A 26,982-nucleotide genomic window follows, 5' to 3' on the forward strand; every position below is an offset into this window, starting at 1 on the left:
TGACAATCAAGATGCAAACTGAGAGCAAAATGAAGAAGAATGTACCTTTAAAAGAGGATTCCAAGGACAAATTTCAACTGCCCTACACCAAGACAGCTCTGCTTCCTCCATGCCTTCTAGGCTCACTTTAGCCCAGCGGTAGACAGAATTCTAAGATGGTGCCCATGATCTCTGGCCTCTGCCATTATGTTCATGACTAGGATAATAAAGCAAAAAAAGAAAAGGAATTCTGCATATGCAATTCAAGTTATTAATCAGTTGCCTTTAAGTTAATCAATTGGGAGGTCATCCAAGAGGGCCTAGACTATCACATGAGCTCTTTAAATTGGGGTCTGAAATAAGAAACAGGAAAAGTAAAAGAGATTCTGAAGTCAAACAGACAAGTTACTTTTTACTTGGAAGAAAGCAAACATCCATGTTGTAAACTGCCTACAGGAGCCTTTTCAAAGTAAGCTGCCTATGGGGCAGCTTCTAGGAGCTAAGAGCAGTCTTTGGCAACAGCTAGCACGGAAACAGGCTTCAGTACTACAGCTGCAAGAAACTGAATTTTGCCAACAAGCTTCATGAACTTGGAAGAGGATACTGAACTCCAAATGGAAGCCGCAACACAGCCAATACTTAGATTGAAGCCTTGTTACAACCCTAAGTAGAGAGCCCAGCTCATTCATACCCAAGCTTCTAATCTACAGAAACCATAAGATACTAAATGGGTGTTGTTTTGAGCTGTTAATTTGTTAGGCAACAATAGAAAACTAATACTGGGCCCACTTTCCTACTGAAGAGGCTGCTTCTCCTTTCCCTGACAACAAATGGGGACAAGATAACTTGGAGGAAAACAAATGAACAAAAAAACAAAGCTTGATTTTTATGACCACAATGTCTAGAGATTTTGTTCAATTACAGCATTTCGCCAAAATACCAACTTTCTGTAAACTCCGAGCAATGGAAATAGCCCCATATATACATATAAATTTTTAATGCTAGGCAGTTACATTAATTATTCATGCAAAACTTAAAGTAACTTGGTGTCCAGACTCCTTGAATGTCAACCAAAGTTGGGCCAGCACCTGGAGACACATGGTGTCAAGCCAATCTCAGAAATCAGTACAAGGTCATCACTCCTGTCCTTCACCTAGCAGGACTTTCAGCGCCGTAAGCCAGACTCTTTCAACTTTAACCGAGTAAGAAAAGCTCCGGGGTAGTGTCTGCTGCGGAAAGAACAGCAGTCCCTCCCGATAACAGCCACCTTGGCAGTCCAGGCACCGGCTTACTAAAGAGGCAAGGACGCTGGGCTGCCGCAAGTGCTGCTGGGAATGGTAGTTCTCCCACCTCGACCTTCAACCACAGCTGCCCGCGTCCAACCGGCGAACCGGGCGCCGGCGGCCGGGATTGGGCCCTGACTGGGGCAGCGCGGTGCTGATTGGGCGGCACGCCCTGAAGCCCCGCCTCCCCGCCACCTTCTCCTTTCCACACCCTGCCCGGCTTCAGCGATAACCCTCCAGACGCCCCAGTCGGAGGATTTCCCAGTTCACGGCCTCACGGGCCCGCCCAGAAAGCTAGCCAGCGGAGGGCGGCCCCGAGACTCGCCTTTGTCCTGGGGCCTAGGCAGCGTCAAAGCCTCCCCCACTTTCCGTTTGCTGCCCCGAGTGAACCGCTTCCCGCGCTCACCTGGGCGGTGGCGGTCACGCCTGACAATTGACAGGCCCGCAGCATCTCGTCGGGGCCGGGTGGACCGCGCCGCTGGTGTACCGGGGAGCTACCGCGGCGGCGCGACTAGGGGAGGGCGTGCGTGCCTGCGTCCTGCCGCCCCTTCGCGCCGCGCTCACCGGAAGGCCGGGCAATGGCTTTGCGCATGCGCAACCCCCAGCTCTACCCGCGCCCGAGAGGCTGGTGCCCCTGCGAAAACCCGGCTGTAGCGGGGCCCGCGACGCCGAGTCGATTGGTGGAAACAGGCGGACAGGACGGCTTCTGCTTCCGGGTCGCGTCGGGCTTGGACACCCCGGCCTTGACCGCTCCTTAAAGGTGGGCGGGTCTGAGTCTTCGGAAAAGTCAAGCAAGGAGACGTAACACAACCGTCTCTGTGACCTGGGTATTTCTTAGCAAGGAATCGATTTGGCCAAAGTTACGTAAACAATGGAGTCTCGGTTTACGCATGTTTCGTTTGACAGCCCATCTAAAGTGAGTCATCTGACTACAGGAGACTGGGTGAACCGACCGTTGTGCAGAACGTATCTAATAAGTGGCAGAGCAGAATCGGAACCCAGATTCTTCCGGCTTCACAGCTCCTGCTCCTTCCAGATTAAGCCTCTAACTGCTTTCTCCATCAAGTTTTTGTTCAGAAAGTTAATTTTGCCTGCAGTATGTGGAATAAGTTAGAAAATAAGAGTTGCCACTGTTATCAAGCAAAAGGCGGAGTGGTCTCTGCCTCATAGGCTGAAATGACCAATTCCTGAGACTCCAAGGTTTCAAAGAGAGAGTTTATTGCTAAGCAGGAAGCAGATCAGATGGTCTTTCAGTCCAAAATCTGAGGAGTTTGGGGTTTTTATGGGTTTGCACGGGGAAAGGTGGAGTTGTTATCATTTCAATAGCAAGTATAAACAAGGGCTGGGACTAGTTCAGGGGGTAATTTCAAGCATTAACTTCTGACTTCTTTAATATACTAGAAAGTAAAAAAAGCATCTATGTAATGAGTCAGTAATAATCATTTGTTAATTCTTAACTCTCGAGTACACCACCGCGTAATCAAGGTATGTATGACAAATACTGAACATGCTGTTCATTACTATTAGTAGTATTAATCTTATTAATTAATCAGAACATCATAGAAGCTAGTATTTTCAGTTTATCCAATAAATGTCCTCTGTTGTATATGCAAAACATTTTCAAGTCTTAACTAGGTAATTTATCACATAGTATCCTCCCTAGAAGTGGACAGCACTGCTACTCCCTTTCTTAAAATGAAGAAATGGATTTTAAGATTATCTAAAATCAAGTAAGTTCTTATATATGCGTATGTTCTATACTTTCAGGGTGCTTTAGTAATTTCATTAAATCTCTGTTATATAGCTTTACCATCTTACTAAGTAACTTTAGCAATTGAATTGTGGTCTCCCCCACAAGCCCTCCCCACTGCTGTCATGCTGGGTGATGCCATTGTGATCCCTTTTCTAATATTTGGCCTTGACCTTGTTAGTGCCACTGAGCGATTTCATTCTGCCCAAGCCATGTATAGCACAGCCATATCTTGGGTTTGAACATCACTAGCAACCTTTCCAGTATTAACTTCTATTGTTTCCTAACCTCTCACTTATCCAAATTCTCAGTCCTCAAAATCCACCTGCAATTTATCAGATCCTGTTAATTTTTATGCTTTTAAATATTCTCAGTCCTCTCCTGAAGTTAATGCAAAGTCAAATCAGATCACTCCCCTGTTCAAAAACTCAGTGGCTCCACTGCTATCCAAAGAGGTTTTCTGTAATGTCTCAGTGTACTTTCCCAGTATAGTATGTTTTTGGACTCGATGTGGCCACAGTAGGTAGAGTGAAATGGTAACAATAGCATTCTGAGGTCATCACTCACTGATACATCCTTCATACCAGAAACACTGAAGTATAATCATCTCATTGGTTCTCACACTGATCTGGGAGTCTAGAACCCTTTCAAAACAATTTTTACAATAATATTAAGATATTTGCCTCATTTCCTCATTATCTCAAGTGTGTAGTAGAGTTTTCCAGAGGCTATGTGATATGTGATACCACAACAGATTGAATGCAGAAGCAGATCTCAGAATCCAGTTTTCTGGAAAAGGATGTGGCTCAACTGATAGAGCGTCCACCTATGATATGGAGAGTCCAGGGTTCGATACCCAGGGCCTCCTGACCCATGTGGTGAGCTGGCCGATGCTCAGGGCTGTGGCGCACAAGGAGTGCCGTGCCATGCAGGGGCGCCCTTGCATAGGGGTGCCCCACGTGCAAGGAGTGCACCCCACAAGGAGAGCCACCTTGCATGAAAACACAGCCTGCCCAGGAGTGGCGCCACATACACAGAGAGCTGACGCAGCAAAATGACACAACAAAAAGAGATGCAGTTTCCCAGTGCCGCCTGACAATGCAAGCAGACGCAGAAGAACACACAGCAAATGGACACAGAGCAGACAATGGGGAGGAAAGGGAAAGAAAGAAATAAAAATAAATCTTTACCAAAAAAAAAAAAAAAATCCAGTTTTCTGTTAAACCAGATGTTAAAGAGCTTTGTGAAAAGGTAAAATAATGCCACATTCCTCACTAATTTTTTTCTAATTTTGAGATAATTACTTTCATAAAAATGTTATGCATGTTAGTATGTAATAGGTTTATAATTGTTATTTTTAAATGACTTAATAAGTGAGTTAGTAAAAATATTGGACCCCCAAATTGTCCATGTCCTAATCCCTGGAACTAATGCATATGTTACTTTACATGACAAGAAGGACTTTACAGATGTGATTAAATTAAAGTTAAAAATCCTATCCATTCTTTAAGATCCATCTTATATTCTACTTCCTCATCCCTGATCAATCCAACCAGAAGCCTTCTTTCCTTACTGAGTCATTCTTCTACCTTGTCATGCTTATAGTCTGTGCCCTAGAAACCAAGGGTTTGACCCTCACTTATTTCAACCAGTAAATAAGGTTATATATATGCATGGAACATCTCTGGATATGCCTCCCATCCTTGGGAGAGAGAGGTTCCAGTATTTTCTGTCTGAATGAACATTAGGGGAAAAAAAGATATATGTATGGCTATAAATGTATGGCCACTAATTCTCAGGAATAGAATAAGGAAAGCACAGTTTTTCAGGGAGAGTTGAAGATGTTCTACCAAATGACAATCAGCATTACTGATGAAAATTATGTGGGATATTCATAGGATATGTATATTCATTAGGTTATAGTTGGCATTCAATATTTTTCCCAAAATTATTAATATCACTGCTATTTTCTTTCCCTATAAATAAAGGGAAAGCCATTCATCTTCCAGTTTGGGAAGGATACGTATTATTTTCTCAAATATATTGTGTAAACCCTTGGAGTTAATAATTAGAATTTAGGACACCAGAAAATAAGAGGGTAGAGAATGGAAAGCTGAAGGTTAATCTGTGCAGAATTCATAGAAAGGTTATTTGTAAATCTTTGGAAATGAATAGAAATGGTTAAAGTATATCATAGTGTGTATAAATATAGCAGTGCTATTTTTATGAGTATGATTAGTTGAAAAGGAAAGTCTAAGGTCATGTATATTACTAAAAGGAAAGCTAAAAACTATAACATGGGACTGTGTAAAATAGTAAAACCTCATGTAAAACACATATGGGAGATATTGCATATATGACTTTTTACAAAATATAAATACAAATATACTAGAGAGAAGGAAAAAGAATAGCAGCTATGTACGGCAGGCGAGGCATAGAGAGATTGAGAGGTAATGAGTAGTGTTGTTAGGCCTCAAGGCAGGGCCTTTATGGATAACCAGAGATGGCATGAAGAAAACTTTTAACATGAGAGTTAGGCAAACTCACATTTATTACATCTACAGAGGTAAGGAGTCAAGGTCAGTCTAAAGTGACTCAGACCCTACTCCCTGTGCTAATTTCATTCTTGCTTAAACACCCAAGTTACTACTTAGTATTTGCTTTGATTATGCATTAGTTTTTATGCATATGGATGAACACACATAGCTGGCTATGTAATTGTATGACTAGAATGTTCAGGAAATCATACTCGCACATACATCGCATGATCAAGAAAGGGGCAGACAACTCCATTCCCTGGGTGGGAATTTTACTAAATTAAACAGGTTGAAGTGAGAACGGCAAGGGGTTGCTTCTGTGCTGGTCCAGCTGTCGGGCTGAAGCTGGTTTTCATACTTCATTGCTTCAACAGGATCTTCTTAGTCACCAAAAGCAGAATTTGGCGCAAAGAAAGGCTTGCATCTCAATACCTTCTGATTTACGTGCAATTCTTTTCTTTGTATCCTAGCAACAGGGAAACAAGTTACTTTCAGGTATTCAGTCATTCTACATCCATCAGTGTTTGCTTTTTTGTTATTGTTGGAATAATTAAAGTGGTCTGGGAGTGATTAGGATGATGAATGCACAAATATGTGATTACACCGAATACCATTAATTGTAATCTTTGGGTGGGTTTATGCTTTATTAATATGTACCAAAATTAATACGTTATATATATATATATGAGAGCAAAAAGAAATTGTTTCAAATAGATCTTTCAGTCACATGCTGAATAAAAATGTATTGAGAGCCTGCTCTGTGTCAGGCACTGTTCGATAGCACTTGTTTTACAGCGGTAAAAAATCGCCTGGCATGTGTTAAGTATTCAATAAAGGTAGGCTTGACCACTCCTTTTTCCATTTTAACTTCTAGACTCCGCCCAGCCGCGTTTCCTTTACTCCCTTTTGCCTTGGCGCTTTTAGACTTTGCGCGGCCGCCGTAGTGTAGCTGGCAAGATGGCGGCGGTCTTGGCAGCTGCTGTGAGAGCGGTTTCAGGTCGGTGGAAGGCGATGCGCTCTGTGTATGACTTCATAGAAGGAGAGGGGGTGCTGGTGGATGGAGTGGGTGTTTGACCCGGAGGCTAACGAGAAAAAAAACGTAGTTATTTGCTGCTAGAGGATGTTTTCGGGGATGGCCGTGGCCGGTGTGCCGGCGCTGGCGCTGGGGTTTTGCAGAGTCCGCTTTCTTTTCGGAACCTCACCGTTCCTCCTTCGCTAGTAAAGAAACCAAAGGGATTGAGGTAGAAAGGGGCGAGGGAGGCAAAGGCCCCCCTAATTTTGTAAGTTAGAAGCTGGCATCTGCCACTTAAAACTTTTAACCTTGAGAAAGCTGTTTACTTTTTTAAAACTTAAGATTCTACAGCTGTAACTTGACACAGTATCGCCTAAAATAGGATTGAATGAGCTGGTGCACTTACAGTTCCTTGCATAGTGCCTGGCACATAGTAAACTTGGGTATAGGAGGTTTACACACGTGTATGTTGGCAGTAGGGACTGTGGCTGTTTTGTTTACTCTGACCACAGTGCTGTGCCCAAGATGGTCATAGGACTCGTGGCTGAGAAGAAGTACAGAAATAAATGCAACACAATTAAACCGCCTTCACTTTAAGGCTGGTTGCACAAAGTTCAAAATCGTTCAGTAGGAGGGATGGTTAATCAATGACTTTCACATAAATTAGGATAAAATTCTGTGGGAGAAAGGCAATAGAAGTAAGTTCAAGAAGCAGCAGCTACGAAGCAAATTTCCGAACTGTTACAGAAGGATTGAGGTATTTTTGTATTGTGACAAAAAGAAAAACACTCATGCAGTTAACACCCAAGTCAAGACAGAAGTTACCATAAGCCCCTTCTCCACCTGTGTGCATCCCAGCCAAATTCTTTACTTTCCCTAAAGATAAACACTGTTCTCATTTGTATGATAATTATTACCTTGGCTTTTTTTCTGTAATAGTTTTAGCATTTATTTGTTCACTTTAAATAATATATTGTTGCGTTTTGCCTGTTTTTTAAAGTTTCCACCACGAATTCATATAGTATGTATTCTTTGGCATCTGGCCTATTTCACTTCATGAGATTCCTATTGCATGTAGCTGTAGTCCTGTTTCAGTGCTATTTAGTAGTCTCTTATGTGACTGTACTGCAATTCTTTAAAGATTTATTTGTTTTTCTCCCCCCCCCCCCCCCCCCCCCGCCCAGTTGTTTGTTCTCCGTGTGCACTAGCCACACGCTCCTCTGTGACCGCTTCTATCCTTATCAGCGGCACTGGGAATCTGTGTTTCTTTTTGTTTTTTCATCTTGTTGTGTCAGCTCTCCGTGTGTGCGGCGCCATTCCTGGGCAGGCTGCACTTTCTTTCACACTGGGCGGCTCTCCTTACAGGGCGCACTTCTTGCGCGTGGGGCTCCCCTAGCGGCGCCATTCCTGGGCAGGCTGCACTTTCTTTCACACTGGGTGGCTCTCCTTACAGGGCGCACTTCTTGCGCGTGGGGCTCCCCTACGCGGGGACACCCCTGCGTGACAGGGCACTCCTTGCGCGCATCAGCACTGCGGATGGGCCAGCTCCACACGGGTTGAGGCCGGGGTTTGAACTGCAGACCTCCCACGTGGTAGGTGGATGCCCTATCCATTGGGCCAAGTCCGCTTCCCTCCATTTAACTCTTGATGAGCATTTGGGTGTTTCCTGTTTGAGACAATTATGTACAAAGCTGCTTGACTTTTTGTTCCGGTTCCTGAATGCAAGAGTTTCTCTAAGCCTTAGAATCTGAGAAGTGTGTGCGTTTGTACACATGCACGTGTGTATTCTAGGTTAAAAAGTGAATATATTCAGCATTGCCTGATACTGCGAAACTGTTTTCCAAAATAGTGTACATATTTACTGTCTCTCCAGCAGTGTATGTCCCCTTGGTATTGTTAGACTTACAGATTTATATGAATGCTGTGGATTGTGCTGGTTCTCATGGAGGTTTAAATATGCATTTCCCTGATTAGTAATGAGCCTGAGTACCTTTATATGTATGTATAGACCATTTTGATTTCTTTTATGAGTATCCATTTAAATATTTTGCCCATTTTTCTATTGGGTTCTTTGTCTTATTGATTCATAGCAGTTCTTTATATAGTTTATCAGTCCTTTCTTGTTTATAGATTCTCCCACTCGCTTTTCTGTTTTATTCTTTTTAGAGTGTCTGATGAAAAGAAATTCTTATTTTCATCTATGTGAATTGTCTTTGTCGGTTTTTTTTTAATAGATGATGTGGGTGGGTATCAAACTCACTATGATACTTAGATTCTACTGAAAACATTTAGAGAGTGCCGTAAAATGTCAGTATTTTAAACATACTGGAAATTATATCCTTTTTTAAACAATTTGAACTATTAAAAATTGTAGATATTACTTAAAAAGTTGTGGAAGTTTACATAGTTTTCAAAATTCTTTTGGGAAGTTTGGGATAAAAAATCTTTTGAACGCTCCTTTAGACACAGTCCCACTCACCTACCCAATACAGCTCACATCCAGAACCTTCCATTCCTGCCATACAGAACTGTTTGCACTTCCCCATACATACTATCCATATGCCTCTTCACCTTTGCACCTTCTTTTCCCTCTTCCTTCTCTTATTCCTTCAAAACTCTGGTTTTGTTTCACCTCCTTTGTGGAATCTTCTGTGTCCTCCCTGTGAGAGTTTATTTAGAGAAAACAAGTCTGAATTAAAATGCCCAGCCAGGGTAGAGAACTTGAAGTAACCATTACCGCTCTTGATTCCTGTGTTGCACTTTTGTTAGAACAGCTGAAAGTACAAGCTAAATCCCATGATCCATCAGAGCATGTGGTGGATAAAGCTCCCCAAGTCATTTTACCGTGAACTGCCCTCGGGCAGTCTTCACCCTTCCTCTTGACTCAGGAACCATTTTATTCCTAACCTGGGTGTGTTTAGCCCCAATTTCATCTTGTTGATTTTTATTTCCTTTCTCTCTTAGATCACTTTGAATTGTTATTCTATCTTTTAACAAATATATTAGTAAGCCATGATTCCCATTTTGTTTTTTATGCAGATATGATAAGCATGCCTTTTGTAGCTTCATGCCCTTCATAAGAATTGAAAACAAAACAGTCAATTAGGTAATGACTTTCACCTGGTGGGTGAACAGCACTTCTGTTAATTTGGGGATAGTTTCCAATCAGCTTGGAATTTACCTAACTCTAACATCCTGTCCACACTTTCATATTTTGTCTTTTAGAATATAAAGAAATCATCAGGTGTCTCTCTAAAGTCAGAATACACTGTAGCTAAGATAGTCTCATGATTTTCCAGGCTGACTGTTGAAAAATGAGATGAAGTTAGTTCTTTTTAAGGTATTCATACTACTCCTAGTGACAATCTGTTTGTTCTTTGTTTTTTTTTCCCTGGTTGCTTACCTATTTATTAATCCAGTCCAACAATATTTTTTTTCTACAGATGTGTCTTAGGATTTTCTCATCTATATCTTCCAGACTCTAACTACTCGTTCATTCAGGGTGATTTCTAAGAATTCCTGCGAGTTTTTTTCTTTTTAACTGAGACCTGTGAAGAATGGAAGATTCAAACCCTATTTGACCTTTGAAAATTAGGACTTTTCTTTAGTCTTCCTCTTCAGTTCACTTAATCCTTCAAAGATTAATTCCTAGCTTGTAATCAAACCTACAGATCCTTTTAGTTCTTTGAGATACCAATGATTTATACACTGAGACTTGAATTTTTACTTTGGGTACAGAATTTGACTTCCAAGGGCCAGATATTAGGGCTCTCTAACAGTCTCCTGAGTCTTCAGCTAACTCATCATGTTTACACTACCCTTTTCAATTTGAAAACTGTTATCCTTGTTAGAGAAAAGAAAAGCAAAATGAGGGTTTAAGTGTTCCACCTTCATTCTACCACCTGTTGACATTATACCATCTTTGCTAAGCATTCCTCAGCTCTTCATTATCTGCCATTAAAAGTCATTACATATTTTCTCTTTGACACATTCTCTTCCAAGCACTTTTCATGTTTTATCTCATTTAATTTTCACCGCTTTTCCATGCTTTTATACTTCAGGAACTGGGGCACAGAGAGGCCACACAGCTGGTCAGTCATGGAGCTAGAATATGGAACCAGACTTTCTGACTCAGACCTAAGCACTCTACCCCCCCATACCATGTGTTAAGTGAGATCATTCAGTGGACTTAGAGCAGTGGTTCTAAGCATCAGACTCACCTATGGAGCTTTTATTTATTTGTTTGTTTATTGAGGTACAGGGGCCAGAAATTGAACCCAAGACCTTGCATGTGGGAAGCCAGCACTCAACCAATGAGCCACATCATCGGCTTCCCAGAGTTGACTTTCCTGCCAGTTTTGACCATTGTTTGTTTTTGTTTGTTTTTGTTTTTATTTCTTCAGGAGGCACCAGGAGCCAAAGCCAGGACCTCCCGCCTGGGAAGTGGGAGCTCAACTGCTTGAGCCCCATCTGCTCCCTTTTATGTTTTTTAGCCAACTTTACTGCAGTAGAATTTTTATACCATAAAATCGGCCGATTTAGGTGTACAGTTCGGTGATTTTGCATAAATTTAGCAAGTTGTGCAGCTGTCACCACAGTCCAGGTTTAGGGCGTTCCATTGTCCTGTGGAGCTTTTTATTTTATTTTTTAAAGATTTATTTATTTATTTATTTCCTCCCCTCACCCCCCACCCCAGTTGTCTGTTCTCTGTGTCTGTTTGCTGCATCTTCTTCTTTGTCTTCTTCTGTTGTTGTCAGTGGAACAGGAATCTGCGTTTCTTTTTGTTGCATCATCTTGTGTGTCAGCTCTCCATGTGTGCAGCACCATTCCCAGGCAGGCTGCACTTTCTTTCGCGCTGGGCGGCTGTCCTTACGGGGCGCACTCCTTGCGCGTGGGTTTCCCCTATGCGGGGACACCCCTGAGTGGCAGGGCACTCCTTGCACGCATCAGCACTGCGCATGGGCCAGCTCCACACGGGTCAAGGAAGCCCAGGGTTTGAACCGCGGACCTCCCATGTGGTAGACGGACGCCCTAACCACTGGGCCAAGTCTGCTTCCCCCTGTGGAGCTTTTTAATATGCACTTTCTGGAGTTCCGCAGAATCTACCATTGAAGCCAAAGCTCTGTGATGCTGAGTTGCAGCCATGGACTATTAATCTGGGAGTTGTGCAGAGGACATATAAAGAGGACTACAGCGTGGTCCTCCAAAATCTGCCTTCTGACCTGCCCTGCTGTTTTTCTGGCTACTTCACCCTGTTCATCTCAATTCTGTAAGACAAGCAGTGCTCAGCCCCTGGGGCCGGTCCAGGCTCCACCCCATACATGTGTTTGTTTCGGCCCCCATGCCTTTGCTTGGGTTGTTCATCCTCGTGTGGCCTGGTCATTCTCTAGAGGAAAACCCCTCTCCTGCTTTCTTCATGAATCCTTGTCTAGTCACTCATGTCTCTCCAGAGAGCTCGCCAAACTTTTGTGTCTCTGACCTGCAATTGCACTGTATGTGGGAGTCTGTCTCGCTAGAGTATATAGTATCTGGGGAGTGGTGATTGACACTTTCATATATTCTGTTTCCTAATACCAGGCATAGAGCTAGGACACATCAGACTGGATTGTGATGATGGTTACACAACTCTCTAGATTTACTAAAATGTGTGAATTGTACACATAAAATGGGTAATATAAAATATACCTTAAGAAAGTTGGTAAAAAGCTCCACAGGTGAACCCAATGCTCTGAACACATTCATTACGTATAACACTTGGTTGCTTTGATACATTACTTTAAATAATTGGATGTATATTGTGCAGTATCATATTAAGTTAATAATTGGATGTATATTGTGCAGTATCATATTAAGTTACATGCTTCTCTGTCTTTAAAGGAACTTTACGGCCCCTGAATATTTTGGCATCTTCAGCCTTTCAAAACTGTACCAGGAATGTTTGTCTTATTTCTGCACTGTCCATCCGACATTTTAGTCATGTTCAAACACCACTTGTTTCCTCGGCTCCCAGACTTACTACATCTCTTGGAAATCTGGCATGTGGGCATACTGCCACAATCTTTAATAGGTAAAGTATATTTCAGTAAACAGGATGTTAGGGAAAATTTTCTAAAATAGTCATGCCTCAGAAGACATCTTACAAGTAGATGGGACTCTCTGCCTACTTGCAGTTTATTATACAGATGTCACTGATTGGGTGGGAGAATGATTGGCATTTGTGAGCCTGCATGCAGCAGCAGCACCCACCAAACGGAGCACACTCCCAGTGTAAAAGACGTGGTCTCCTGGGTGGGAAACTTGTCAGCCAAAGTGGAGAGTGAAAAAGATGCTCAGTTCACAAGGCTGGGATGTATGTGGTTTTCCATCAGTCAGCAGATGCTTAGCAAGCACTTCTGGGTGCCCAGCACTGTAGCTGGCAGAAAAGATATAAAGACTAATAAGTTAAAGTCCTTGAGAAGTTTTACAGGCTAAGAGAAATAAGAAACAAGATGATTACAATATAATGGGACAGATTCTCTCATAGGGATTAAGGGGGATGGATTATGAAAGGCTTGCAAATTGATGATAGATGCTATTTTGATTTATGTTTAGTGTCATGGAACTTTTGAAGTAACTATATTAAAAGTTAGCTCCTGGAGTGAAACATTTCACTCATTTCTAAGTAGAGAAATGGATTTTATCCCTTGATCAGTGTTATGACTACATTTTAAAAATGTATTTTAGAGTGGTCCCTTTGCTTCCAAATGTCCTGAAGCTGCCAGTCAGAACTCTGACGTACTGCAGTACAAGAAAAGGAAAGAGAAAGACTGTAAAAGCGGTCATCTATAGGTTTCTTCGACTTCATTCTGGCCTTTGGCTGAGAAGAAAGGTGAGTCTGCCCACTGTTACTTGATTGAAAAAGGAGTGTGAGCAAGAGATTAAGCAGCAGCAGGATTCAGTTAGCCTTGTCGTTGACACGATCTTCTATCACTGTACCAGTCGCTCTCACCTGCTTTGCGGGCATCTCTTCTCTTAGGCGAGTCCATGGGAAGGAACCGTGTAAGCAGCCATACAACACATTCAAAAGGCGGCACATTGCTCACAGCGGCAGGAGTCGCCACTGTGCAACAGGATTCCCCTCGGGTCTTCCACTGTCTTACCTAATCATCACCAGGGGCCCTCTGAAACCCCTAAGTGTGCTAACCTTTTTGGAGGCTCCATTTAAGAATAGAGTGTTAGAAAGGCAGAACAGACTCCAGCATGGACTTTGTCAGTTGACTCAGGATTTGAGGACTGAATTACTCTGCATCCTGGCTTGGACTGGATTCTCTGGTGAGAGTCTTTATAGCAGAACATTAACCCCAGGTATCCTTTTTTTAAAAAAGTTTTTTTCTGTAGGTATATGTATGGGATCATGTAAGATGGAACTCTCATACTCTGATGAGGGACCTCAGCCTCTAAGGGTGACTCGGAAAAATCATTACTACTCTGTTCTCTGCTTCAGAGTGTGGTGAATTTTTTATTCATACCTTTATTCACAGAAACAGTAACTGATTATTAAGAAAGTAACTTAAGACTAGAGTTCTGCAAAACTACCTATGAGTTTTCATAACTGTTCAATCTCTAAGTCTCTTTTATTATTTGGAAATTAACAAATGATTCTTTAAAGATCAAAATATGTTTCCCTGTGAACTTTTAAGATTGCAAGTATCATCCTCTATTTTATAATAATCCTAAATTTGTAGATAAATGGGTATATTGGAACTCTTGAGTTCATTTCTCATTTGAAATGATACTGTGATAGTTTCCCACACCAGTTGATAGAAGCTTATGTGATAGTTTCCCACACCAGTTGATAGAAGCTTGTGTAATTCATAAGTAGCTGAATTAAAGTTCTAATACTTGTGAGTCTTGGAAATTTTGAACCATTGGAAATATTTTCTACCCTTTGTTATAATAGTTGTATCACATCCTAGGCTCACTGTAGATAAAACGAATTGGTGGGAGGTTGGAGGGAGTGTGTTTAGATTCCATATCCTTTTTATTAGGCTCTGGATCTCTCTTGTTGTGCTAAAGTATCTGATCAAACTCTCCAATCATAAAATCATAATTCCTGGCCCTGCCTCGGGGCCCCAAAAGTATTCCATGTACAAAATGGCCTCCATCAAAATATGTGTTTTTAAAGGAAAACAGAAAATCAGGGTTGGTTAATTTACACTAATGTATAAAAACAAAGTATTTTCTATGGCAGTTTCATCCAGCTCTCCCTGATTTTTGTTTATTCCCTCCTTCCATTTCTGAACCCAGACACAGACTGTCTAAAATGTTTAAAGCATATTCATAGTGGCTCCACTGGCTACAGAATAATCTTCAAAGGACACTGGTAGTGATGGGCAGGACAGCAAATCAGGTGCCTGTAAGTCAGAGATCCCCTGGAAGGACTTAGTTAGACCTTCAAACTACAGAATTATTACATGGATATGAGGATTTTGGTTTGTATCTCTGAGTTTTAAATTGTAGGCTTGGAATAGCAGACATCTGACCGCTGGCATTTTAAAACCGGAACTCTTAGATAACCTTGCTTCTGAGCACCCCTGTTTTGTAGAAGTTGCTGGTCACAGTGATGATACCAAGGCATATCAGGACCCCCAAGGCGCCCTTTCATCAGAGAGCTCGAGTTCTGTTCATTTGGTGCAATACCATAAAGAGCCTTTGGCTCAAAGAATGCCAGGGGTTCTTACCAATAGCTTGGTTTCTAGGTTAAATATTTGGGTCGACTATCCCCGCACTCGAGCATCTCAAGCCTGCATCGTACTGTTGGCCATTATTACATTCCTTAGAAAAGTACTTCCTATAAAAATTGTTCCCCAGTGTGTAGAGAGAATGAATGAAGCAGTATCTTTGAGATGTCTGTTTCTTAGCCCTTGTAATACCTTGCCCCCTTCCATGAAAATAAATTATTACACCCTAGCCAGTATGGTTCCTTTTTCCTTCTCACATGGTGGTGGTGAAGAACCCATATTAGCTCTCCAACCTCATTTGGATACTTAACTTCTCTAATGATTTAAATGCGTAAAATGAGGATAATCGGTTGTCGAAGAGCTGAGATCATGCATATTAAGTTAGCTATTATGTATTATCTTCTACTTCACCAGCCCCAAAGATTTTATTTATCTCTACTGTCTCTTGTTTTAATTAAAGCAATCTTTTCCCAAAAACATTAAAATTATTTATTAATATTCCTTTTTTTTTTTTTTTAATACAACACATGCTTCCTCTCCCTTTCCCACCTCCCCACTCCACCGTTGAGAATCACATCTTTCAGAGAACATGCCAACTCCAGTGGAAGTCTGGTCTCTGTTCCCATTGGGACAATAAATCATGAGCATTGAAGGTATCTGTTGTTTCCTATATAATGTAATCTTTTAAATGTCTGTAATATTGTCTAACACAGGCTGGCTATAAGAAAAAATTATGGAAAAAGAAGCCCGCAAGAAAAAGACGCTTGAGGGAATTTGTGTTCTGCAATAAAACCCAAAGTAAACTCTTAGATAAAATGACAACGTCTTTTTGGAAGAGGCGAAACTGGTATGCTGATGATCCTTATCAGAAGTATCACGATCGAACAAACCTGAGAGTATAGATCTGAAGTTTTGCAAATTCCTAATTATTGAATATGTATCTTGGTTTTATATAATGTCTTGACAAAGATGAGTAAGTATAAAATTTGATGTAAATTGTACCAACTGGTATGTTAACCTGCAATATCAACATTAAACTTATCAAGATTTTAAACCTTAATGGATTAAACATTCTCAGATTTGGCCAGGGAAATAGTTTTAAGTGGTACATTATTTTTAACAAATGGTAATGGCTTAACTAAGTTGTTCCAATTGGGCTTATTTAATTGGTAGGAATCTTAAGCTAGGGCAAATATAAAAAGACTCTAAAGCAAACAAATTAGCTCAAGCAGTATAACCTTATTCTAAAGTACATGCCTGGCTACTCATGAACCACCTCACCATCCCTGTTTTCCACCCAAAAATAAAATCCCCAAGTGTCCAGAAGAGCAGAAAGGCTGATCCTGGATCTGAGGCACAGCAGGAAGTGGTAGATCTTTAGGCTTTTGCTCTGCATGAGTCATGCATGTGAGTCAACTCTTGTGATGTTGTTGTGCTATTGTTGACTCTCTTCTCTGCTCATCACCTCTGCTACACAGCTTTTGCTTACTCAGAGTTTCTGCTCCCTCATAATAACTTTACCCTGCATCTTTGAGGTTCTTTTTTACATCATGACCCTCTACTCCTATCCCCATCTCTAATTGCCAACAAACTTTGGTCCAGCTTTATTTTTTTAACATCAGGTTTTATTGGGGTCACTGTCCAGTGTGGGCATTGGCTGTCCCTTAAGCCCACCTCTAGCCCACTTGGGTGTTAGCAAGTTCATGTGCAGCCAAAAATATTTGAGCAGTTTCACATAGAGGCAAGTAGGGGGTGACAGTACACTTAACATCTAGTACGCCTGGTGCATAACAGTTCTCATTTAGTTTATTGGAACAAGATTTTTTATAGAGGGGAAGAGTAAATGAAATAGCCTTTCGGCATGCCCATTCATGAAACAGAAGACTGTACATGTGAAGACAAGAACTTTTACCCCAGTGTTGAAAGATGCTGAACTTAAAAAAAAAAGAGTCTGTCTACTTGAGATTTCATATTTTCATTTGTGAGGATAAAGTTGTGCCAAATTTTTCCAAAGAGAGCTAGAAAGACACTGTGGGAGGATAACTTCACACTTTTTTTAGAAATTATGTAAGAGTTGAGCATTGTTTACTTCGGAAGAGCCCAGTAAGCAGTACTGAATAAGATTTCTTTGACTGAGTGGTTGTATTCTGGGGCAGTGGTTCTCAGCTGTCATATTAGAATCATGTGGCAAGCGTTTTCAAACAACAGCGCTTTGCCTGGTTGAAAACCATTACTAGATAGAAGTATTTGTCAATTACATTTTCAGATCCTTTAATACAATAGTTAATAAGATGAAGTTCCTCTCTTTGAATAAAGTAAAAAAAAAAAAAAAGACCAAATTGAGGTTCTTGGCATGTCAGACCAGGATTATTAGGGGGCTTCTTTAAACCCCATGTGTATACATTGAAAGAAGAGTAAGGGATGACAATAGAATATCCTGACGCTGGAAGGCCAAGCACATGTCTGTTTAGAGGACCAATTAATAAAGAACAGGCATTTAACTTGAGATGAGGCAAAAGCCTGAAACATGGAATGGCATTCTTTTTTGATGGGTTTTAATCTCATGCCACTTCTGAGACGGCAGAAGCCAGCCACTTAGAAGGCTTCCAAACCTTTTCTCTCCTGCTTGCTCCTGCCCTCTCACTTAGGAATTGATGGCTTCAGAGCTGGGGGGAAGGACACTTTTCCAGCATCTCCATGATCTCTCAGGATCTCTGTTTCAAGGGCCTCAGAGTGCCAAGGAAAGGACAGAGAGGAGGACTGGCAACCAGCTGCATTCAGAGAGGGACAAGACGGGAAGTGGGCAGAGGATTTAGGGGAAGGAAATTGTATATGTTTGGTTTCTGTTTTGTGGGTAGCAGGGCTTATCATCAGCACTGAGTTTATAGTTTGACAATAAAACATCCTCCATTAAGTTAAAATCTACCTGAATGACATATTCAAGTATATGTAAAAGTGTAATTTATAGAACATCTACTGTGTCCTGTTGTGGGGTTGGGCACTGAGCTACAAAACAGCTAATCCTTAGTCCACCCCTCCAAAGGTGATATCATTACGTATCCCTACTTTAGATTTGATGAAACTGAAGCTTAGAGAGGGTTAAATTAAATTATCCAAAGGTACAGCAAGTAAGTCACAGACCCCAGGCCTAGCTCCTTGGAATCGTGTATTTCCCTAGGTTTTCTAACAACATGAAAATGCATACTTTAATCAGCCAGTGACTGTAATCTAGCACTGTAAATACTAATTCTTCTTTGTGACACTGGATCAATTCTGCTTTTAAATATCATAGCTGTTTTCCTGTTATTTGTCAGTTCAACTTGCTTTATTTTAGTTCTACTGACATTGGACCTGGCTCAGTAAATGAATAAATGAACAGATTTTCAGCCTTCCTTTCCACCTCTTCCATGTTCTCAGTACTCTGAATCTGCTCTTCTACCTGCCACTGTTATTTTATTTCAGTCCTTGTAACAAACATGAAGGCAAAGAAAACGGGCCTCTGTTCAATTTTGATGGTTCACATTTTGAGTTTCCATGTCTGTGTGGCCACTAAACAAAGCCTCAGTGTGCTGTTCATGTTGAAATGGCTATGGCCACATCATGTTGTGGGCATCCGTGCAGCCTACAGTATACCTCCACAGGTACCACCCCGTTCTGATCCCCGTAGGTGCCCCCGTCTGCAGATGCGGAAACAGGCTCAGAGATGGGAATGGTGGGTCACAGTTAAAACTGCCTACCATATGAACTACTCCGGTGTTTTCACAGCCACCCCGATTTCACTAGCGAAATATTTTAAAATGCAAAACATAGTGATACCAACAGGTTTAATTTGTGTAATCATTTGGTTTGCAGGATTCTCATAAGTTTTGTTTTCTTCCCAACAATCCTCTAATCGGCCTGGAGCCAAGTCAAGGCCAGAGGGTGGCTGAGCACTCTGCTTGCAATCCACAATCCTTGCTATCTTCCACATAGGTTTGTCTGTTTGTTTTTTAAGTATTTTCTCTTTCCTCTTAAGCCCAACATTACAAAGATGGATTTTTAAAAGAAAAATGTTAAGACTTTATTTATTCAAGATGTATATCAGGCATTATAACAAAACAGAACTTTAGCCTTTGGAATACTGTGATTTTACATCCTTATGATGCACAGTCCAGTATACTATTTTATTACAGATCATCCTAAAGGGGCTACAGGAAATAAAGTAGGGAAAATGCACAGTCACAATCTGGAGTACCAGCTCTTTTGAATGTGCACCGATGGAGGATGAAGCACATCCTTTGCCTTTTCAAATACTGTGTAAGGTGAAGGAGCTCGGTGATGGCGGGGTCGACAAGCACTCTTATCACAAACACATCGACAGTTCACGACAGAGAACGCACGTTTCAAGGCCGGCGAAGTGAGCAAACTATTCACACAAAGCCAGGAGGGATTATGACTAACTCTCCGACCTGGGAGTACAAGACCACATCTCACCTCAGAAACAACAGTCTCAATGGCGATTAACTAAAAGTTAACAACAGGTGAAAATTACAGACTTTCCAGCCAGCACTTTGTAAACAGCCTGTGTCTGTAAATCAGCAAATTATAAACATTCAGTTATATCCTCTAGACACCACCACACCACTACGTGTACAATTGTAGGCATTCACATTTATATCAGCCCGGACACAGAGATACAGCTTGTTGGATAAGTAAACACATTTTGCCACTAATCGAAATAGGACAGCTGCTCTCAGTTGTGTCTTTAAGAGAGAAACCAATTCCCTCATCAACAATTGAAGAAAAAATAGTTAAATTTACATTAAGACAGCAGTTTGGATGTCTATATATTTTTAATCTTGAATGAGAAGGAATACAGCATGTCAGAGTAGAGTGCTTCAAACTTTTTTTGGCATAATTAAGTGCAAACTGGACAGCCTGAACTTGTTTAAACTTTCCATTGCAAAACGATGAAAATAGAACTTGTTCACAAGAGGATTTTAATCTGCTGCTAAAGGCATTTATTATTTTGGCAACAACAAAAAGTTGCTAAAAAGCTGCATAAGCCTTTCCTGCACTTGTTCCTGATAATTCTGGGTGCTCCCAACTGATGGGAAAATACACTGGAAAGTTGAGTGGACGTGAAGAACATGTAAATATTCTGTCTTCCTTACTGGCTTAGGGTACTGGTGGGTGTCGGCACAGACACTGAGCAGCCAGCCTCTCTTCTGCCCTCTCAACTGCAAATTTGCTTTTTAGATTTTTCTAAGTCATTTAATAAAAGACAGTCACCTTCGGAGGAACAGTGGGAGAAGGGTTTTGAATATGCACATCTGGCAACTACCAACTTCAGGGAAAACCCTTGCTGAGGTGGTAAGACCCAGCCAAGGTGTCAGTAAAAGCCACTCAAGTCTGCTCACGCAGCCCAGTTCTGGGCTGTCTTTAAGTGGGCCTGATTATGGTCGTGACAGTTTTACGTGACACATACACTACCTCTCCAGTCTTCAGGGCACATCTATGCACAAGCAGTCCAAGCGTGAGGAACTGGATTGTGACCACAGCCTGCATTGTGTGTCCTGGAAACAGTAAACTAGTCTGACTCAGCTCAGCTGTGGAGAGAGCAGCTGCCCCAGACCAGGGGAGCAGATTCCTCTGCTTTTCAGATAAGAGCCTCCACCTGGGGGAAGTCTGTCTTTGTCTTTGTCTCCTAGGTGATGGAGGCTTTTCTAGAATGCCCATTAAGACTCAGAGTGTCAGTGGTCGGCCTTCTCTCTCCACGTTCTGCATGTGTCCCTGCCCATGGTCTTGAGCAGCCAGTCTTAACAATAAAGACCTCGCCCTCTAAAACCTTTCTAGAACCCAGCGTTTTCATTGTCCCGTACCTGAAACGCTGAGCCATAGATTTTGTTTTGTCTTTTGTTTTGCTCAGTGTTTCCCTCTAAGACAAGGTAATCTGGTTATAGGCTCCTCTTCCTGGGAAATCTGGCGCAGCACTGGTTAAATTGAAGGCATCACGGTCATTTGCCCAGCACTTTTGAAACACTTAGATGGCTGCTCACCACAGCTCTGAGCCAGCATCCCCAGGAAGTTTTGCCCAGGGTGAGTCACCTGCCTAAGGCAATGTTTAATCGTCCCAAGGGATCCGGAAGGTCTTAATCTTGGGTTGGAGGGGAGATGGGCTTCCTGTGACTCTTTTAACCCAGGCTTTTCTCTGACCTCCCTGTCACACTCAATCTCTGTCATTAAAATAGTGTTGTTGTAAACTTCCCTGGTATATAGGCTAAACAACCATCTGAAGAGTATGGGCCATGTGTACCTGTGGGAAAGGTGACATTTTACTGTAGTTGTTTTTGGAAGCTTCATAAGCACATCTGAGACATCCTCTAGAATCCTTTTTTTTTTTTCCTAACATTTGTTTTTGCAATTTGCTTTACAAATTAGAACCTCTGGCAGCCCTTACAAATCCATTCTATTCAGCCAAAAGCCAAAAGTATGTACATCAGAGTCCAAAGTATTAGTTACCAAGAACCACCACAACAAAAAGGTTTTAAAAAAAATTATTTTGCTTACATTTACAGGACTAAAAACTAAGTATGCAACAGATAAATTACAAATGTACATTTCAGCAGTGTTGGGGTGATTCTCTCCTATTTCTAAAAACACTGCCATCTGTAATGACAACCGCATCGTGGAGAATCACCAGCCTCAGAGGACTGAAAGCCCAGCCCCACCCACGACCTTCCCCTGCAGGCTCTCCCCAGCGACAAACCAAACAAAAGGAAAGGGAAGAAGTAAAAGTGGAAGAGAGGAGAGAGGCAAGGCCGTGTGGTGAGGCTGTAGGCTCTAAGCACACCAGTTCGGGGAGTTCTGTTACTCGTGACTAGCTCTTTAAGGCAGAGAAGGAACATTCCGTGGGTCCGGGGCTGCGGCTCTTCTCTCTCACGTGGTTTCAGTGGCGGAGGATGAGGTACTTTTCTTCCTGAAGCGAGACCGGAGGGTCCTAGGCGGTGCCTGGGGAGGAAAGCAAAGGCACACTACGACTGGGCGGCAGGGTGCAGTCTGCCGAGCCATCATTGCCGAGCCATCCGGCCCTTTTTGGCACCAATGGTGGAGGCAGTTGGCTGGGGGGCACTGATGGCGGAGGCACCGATGGCGGAGGCAGTTGGCTGGGGGGGGGCTCACTCGGGGCCAGGAGTCACACCCCAGCGTCTCCCTGAGGCCGATCCCCCTTGCCGCCCTCCGGCTGTCCAGGCCAACGGCCGTCCAGAACCATCACCCACACACCCTCCTTGCTCCTGCCTCGGTAGCACTCTGTCATTTCCTTGGGGAACCAGCCTCGTGTTCTTATTTTTGTTTTTTCAGGCACAACTTTTTATATTATTTTTTTGTTTTGCTTTTAAACCAGTAAAAGAAACTGGGACCGAGGAGCTGCAGTGGTCTAAGCAGCGGCAACTTTGAGCATTCGTCCTTTTTGTTTAAATTATCACACTGTTGGCACACCTCCTTTGCACAGAATTCTGAATCTGTAGCAAACACACTAATTGTAGTAAAGTTACCCCCTCCCCCATCCAGGGGGGACTACTCTGGAAGATGTTTTTCACTAAAATCTAACCAAACTTCATTAAGTGGACTGTGACAAGATTACAAATGATATGAAAAATAACATTTTAACATTTGGCCATCAAGGAAGAAATGATTATACAATTTTTTTTAATTTTTGTAATTTTAAGAGGTAATATATTCTACCCTCATACGGTCCTCAGAATTAAAGCATAATGAACAGGAAAGAAAAGAATGCAAATGAGTCTTAAGGTAGAACATCTTGCCAGAAGTTATGAAGGTAGAGTGCACACTAAATACCAAGTGCAGAATTTCATGGGGCCAAAAAGATAACAGGCTATATTTTTCCCTTACACACCAGCCTGTTTCTTGGTACTCAACATTTCCAGCCTGCTTCCTGGAGGTGAGACCCTTTAATTCACAGCAAATCAGACAAGAGCAAGCATCATCTAAGTCTATAGAGTTCCACCTCGACTTCCCCACAAATGACTACCAAGGGACCCCTCCTCCCGCAGGACACACAAATCACAGGAGGCGCTACTATTACATGAAAGAAGAGGAAGGTTCTAGAACAGTACTCGAGGGAATTGCACCCCTGGCCCAGCCTACCCTCAGCCCATCTGCCCCCTTCTGTGCGGACCAAGCTGTCCAGTGTGCCCTGGCCCGCTCCCTTCCTGCTGGTGGAAGTCCCTCCTCAGGCCTGAAGAGTCTCGTCCTCCTGACAGCTGGAAAACGTGCATCTTGAAATCTCTCCACTTACGCAGCTTCAAAAATTCTAAAAATGATGGAGCTGATCTTCCATTAATCTAATTTTAGAAGTTTACTCTTTGCACTTAGTTCCCTGAAGGATATTGAGCAGACCTTTTCAGTTTTGCTTACAGGAGTAAGATAGTGTCTCAAAGCAAAACCAGGCAGAAGGGTGTAAACCTGTAACTTTACTCAGAGAAAAAAAGCTGGATATCCTCGAAGCGGTTGCCTAAGAAAAGAGCCACGAAGACCTGGCACCTGCACAACTATATCTAAACTGGTTTATCAGCCGCTGAAATCAAGGACAAGGTGGATGTGCTTGAAACAACACAGGGCTGAGAAATTGCGCAGACTCTTCTCATATCACTTTTTTTTTTCTTGTTTTCTTCTCCCCTACCCCTCTCCTTTTGCCTATAAAAACCCTAGCTCCCATGGGGGGAATAGTCTAATGATATTATCTCATCATCTGTAACAAGTGTTCCACCACAGAGCGGTGTGTTGGTGAAAGGGTATTATATGGGAATTCTACACATGTGCAAGATTGTTTTGTAAGATCACAACTTCTGTAACAAAAGTATACTTTAAAACCAGTAATAATAGGGTGGGTTGGGGGAAATAAATCAAATGAAAGATATGGGCTATAGTTAGTAATATTTTGAGATGCTCTTTCATAGTTTGTAACAATGCAAGGTGTAGGTGGTGGGGTGATGTATGGGACCCCTGTATGATGTTATGCATGTTTATTTTGTAACTTCACAAATTTTACTATACACTTTTTATTTATGTATGTTCATGTCTGTATGATATACTTCAATTAAAACATATATTTAAAAAAATAACCCCAGCGCCCATTTTCACTTTGACCCGGTTTTGGGAAGATCAGCCCCAGTTCCTTCCTTGTGCACTCGCAATAAATCACCTTCTCCCTGAGAAGCATGTTTGTCCTCTGTAGCATGGGATGGGTGGGCCTGTCGGCTGGCAATAGCGTCCTTGCCGTAACACTCCTCAGAGGTCGCCTCTGCGGAGACGGCCCTAATCGCCTCTCCCCGCTGCCCAGCCACCCACAAGCAGGGCTCTCAGCGGGTCACCCGCACCCCCAGTCAGAGGACCCTGCGCCACGGGGCCGGCGCTTGGTCTGCTCGCTGCCTCCCCCCGTTGTGGGAACTTCCCAAGGCAGGTCCAGGCCGAGTCCGCTGTTTCCCAGGGACTAGCACAGCGCCGGGACGCGAGGGCTCCCGCCTCCTCCCAGCCAGGAAACGCTCACCCACCATCCCACACACAGGAAAGGGGAGCCGGCCACGCCTGCAGCTTTAGTCGTCTGCCTCTCGGCAGGCGGTTTACGGTAGACCGGGAAATGCCTGTGCTGCCTGCACGGGAAACACCGTGCGTGCCCAGGGATCACTGCTGTTACGGGAAGCACGGGGTTTGCACGGGGGACACTATTTGTACAGGGCAACACTCTCCACAGGGGACGGCGGTGTCCAGGGGAACCCCGTGTGTGCAGGGGCACCCCTGAGGCTCGCCTGCTCCACACAGGCTCCCGGCTGGCCCCTGGCGGGCTCTCTGGCCACAGCAGCGGCAGCTGGGAAGTGTGGTGGAGACGCTGGGGGGCAGAGAGAGACGTCCTGGGACCCCCGCGCTGCCTGAGCAGGGCGGCTGCCTGGCTGCCCCCCTCACAGCAAGGGCCATGGCCCTGCTGCCGCCCCCACTCCGTCCCCCCCGGCTGCTGTCCCCGGAGACGCTGAAGGGCTGTGCCCCTGAACAGCCTCCTGGACGCCCGCCCGGCCCCCGGCTGCGCACGTCTCAGAGTGGCAGGGACAAACGAGTTTCCTTAGCTAGAAAACCTAGAAAAGCACCTGGGCACTGTCCGTGACCTCAGGTTAGCAGGGTTCACGGTTCTTTACAACATCCTAGATGCTTTACTGCCCGCCTCTCCTATTTCTCAGTAAAATTCCTAGGGTCTCTTCTCTGCCCACTCCAGGACAGCCAGCCCTGCGGGGCACCGTGCCCCCCCCCAGGCCCTCCCCCACAGCCCCACGCGCCCAGTACCTCCAGGGCCAAATCCATCTTTCGAGGCGCCTTAAACTTGTACATGAAATCCAGCAGGTCCTCCTCCTCCTCGTCGTCGGAAAACGCCAGTGGGTTTGGGAGCTGGTGGGGCTCCCAGGTCTCCAGGCCACCCTTACTCGCGTCTCCCCCAACCACTTAACGTCCATTACCATCTACACAGGAGACAGCGAGGGCGGTCAGCGGGGAACGAGCTGGAGGGGCGGGCAAGGTTAGGCACACTGCACCCCAAGCCGGGCTGTTAGTGCAGCCGGCCCCTCCGCCGCTCCCCAGGGGCCCGCGGGCCGCAGCGTGCACCCCAAGGCCTGCCAGGAGCTCCTTGCAGTGGGGGGGGGGCACTGCTTCCCTGGGTGAAGACAGAAGCTGCCTTCACTGAGGCCTGCCAACCCCGCAGCTTAGAGCCGAGATTGCCACACCAGAGGGAGGCCGGGAAAGACCTCTAGAGGGCCGGTGGCAGGGATTTCAAGGTGGAAAGCACCGCTGGGGACACTGTCCATGTAAGCAACGTTGACATGGGTTACCCTGGCAATATTCCGCTGGAAGCATTCCTTTCCAGACACGGGATGTCAAACGCCAGGAAGCCTGCAGAGACAACCTTATGCTGATTTTTCGTTTCTAAGGCCAAAACCTGGAGAAGCAGGCAAGCTGAGTGGCCTCCATACCGAGCGGGCACGCTTCCCATTTCAATGTGCCCTGACTCGATCCACAGGCAAAGTTTCAGCATTTCCTCAACGTTAAATGCTCACACCCATTCTGTGTCATCTGGCCAATGGGTCCTGTCTCGGTCGGGATCGGAAGTCTTTTCTGCCCAAACCCTGACAATCTGGCATCCACAGACACATCTTCCTAAGCGTCACGTGTAATTTTCATCTGGGATCCCAGAACGCAGAGCCAGGACGACCTCGGCTCAGCTGGTGGAAACCAGAGCTCCTTGTGGGACAACCTGCTACTGCACCTAAAAGCACGTTCTACCACCAAATGTGTCCTGTTTTCTGTGCGCAGTGAGCTGGGACTGCTGTACCAGCGAGGCTGCGCCCTGCTCCGCCGCCACCAGGGGGCAGCGCCGGCGCACGATGGCCTTTGCCAAGACTTTCCAACCCAGGGACCTGCTCGGTGCATCTTTGGAGGTCCAGCCTGGCATCACTAGCCTTTCTCTAATTTCTTCTGCCACGCATTCTCCCCGGTCTGTCCACTCTGGGTTTGTGGCAATCCGGTCCCTTCCCCGGCCCAAATCGGAGGCACCCTTCAGACCGGCCGCTCGGGGAGCTCATCCAGGCCCCACGGCTGGTGCCCGTTGGCCTCAGCCCGACAAAGGTGGGGGGCCCACGCCCGGCGCTCCCTCCATCCA

The 26,982-nt window shown here is 43.9% G+C and overlaps 3 protein-coding genes across 6 annotated transcripts in view; 1 reads left to right on the plus strand and 2 right to left on the minus strand.

The window, feature by feature from the left end:
* IMMT (inner membrane mitochondrial protein) overlaps positions 1–1,866 on the minus strand; it is a 43,710-nt gene extending 41,844 nt beyond the window's left edge. The window contains exon 1 of the mRNA XM_071208951.1: positions 1,669–1,866. Within this exon, the coding sequence (XP_071065052.1) occupies positions 1,669–1,713 (45 nt within the window). The 5' untranslated portion in view covers positions 1,714–1,866. The remainder of the gene's footprint in view (positions 1–1,668) is intronic.
* A 163-nt stretch (positions 1,867–2,029) lies between these two features.
* Positions 2,030–18,673, plus strand: MRPL35 (mitochondrial ribosomal protein L35). 3 transcript variants are annotated; one of them, XM_004465700.4, is made up of 5 exons: positions 2,030–2,228; positions 2,728–2,747; positions 12,439–12,628; positions 13,285–13,429; positions 15,995–18,673. In XM_004465700.4, the coding sequence occupies exons 1-5, from the start codon at positions 2,134–2,136 to the stop codon at positions 16,181–16,183; spliced, it is 639 nt and encodes a 212-aa protein (XP_004465757.1). In that variant the 5' UTR covers positions 2,030–2,133; the 3' UTR covers positions 16,184–18,673. The 3 variants fall into 3 exon arrangements, with proteins under 3 accessions (XP_004465757.1, XP_004465758.1, XP_004465759.1); XM_004465701.5 differs by having other exon boundaries at positions 2,034–2,178; XM_004465702.5 differs by lacking the exons at positions 2,030–2,228; positions 2,728–2,747 and adding an exon at positions 6,457–6,546.
* A 643-nt stretch (positions 18,674–19,316) lies between these two features.
* Positions 19,317–26,982, minus strand: part of REEP1 (receptor accessory protein 1) — a 121,588-nt gene continuing 113,922 nt past the window's right edge. The window contains exons 8-9 of one of the 2 annotated variants that reach the window (XM_058279044.2): positions 25,617–25,771; positions 22,084–22,271 (exon numbers count right to left, since the gene is read on the minus strand). In XM_058279044.2, the coding sequence (XP_058135027.1) occupies positions 22,200–22,271; positions 25,617–25,771 (227 nt within the window). In that variant the 3' untranslated portion in view covers positions 22,084–22,199. Of the gene's footprint in view, positions 22,272–25,616; positions 25,772–26,982 lie in introns of both variants that reach the window. The other variant, XM_004465704.4, reaches the window with a different exon arrangement.

This window comes from Dasypus novemcinctus, chromosome 17, assembly GCF_030445035.2.
Source record: "Dasypus novemcinctus isolate mDasNov1 chromosome 17, mDasNov1.1.hap2, whole genome shotgun sequence".
Taxonomy (NCBI): Eukaryota; Metazoa; Chordata; class Mammalia; order Cingulata; family Dasypodidae; genus Dasypus; species Dasypus novemcinctus.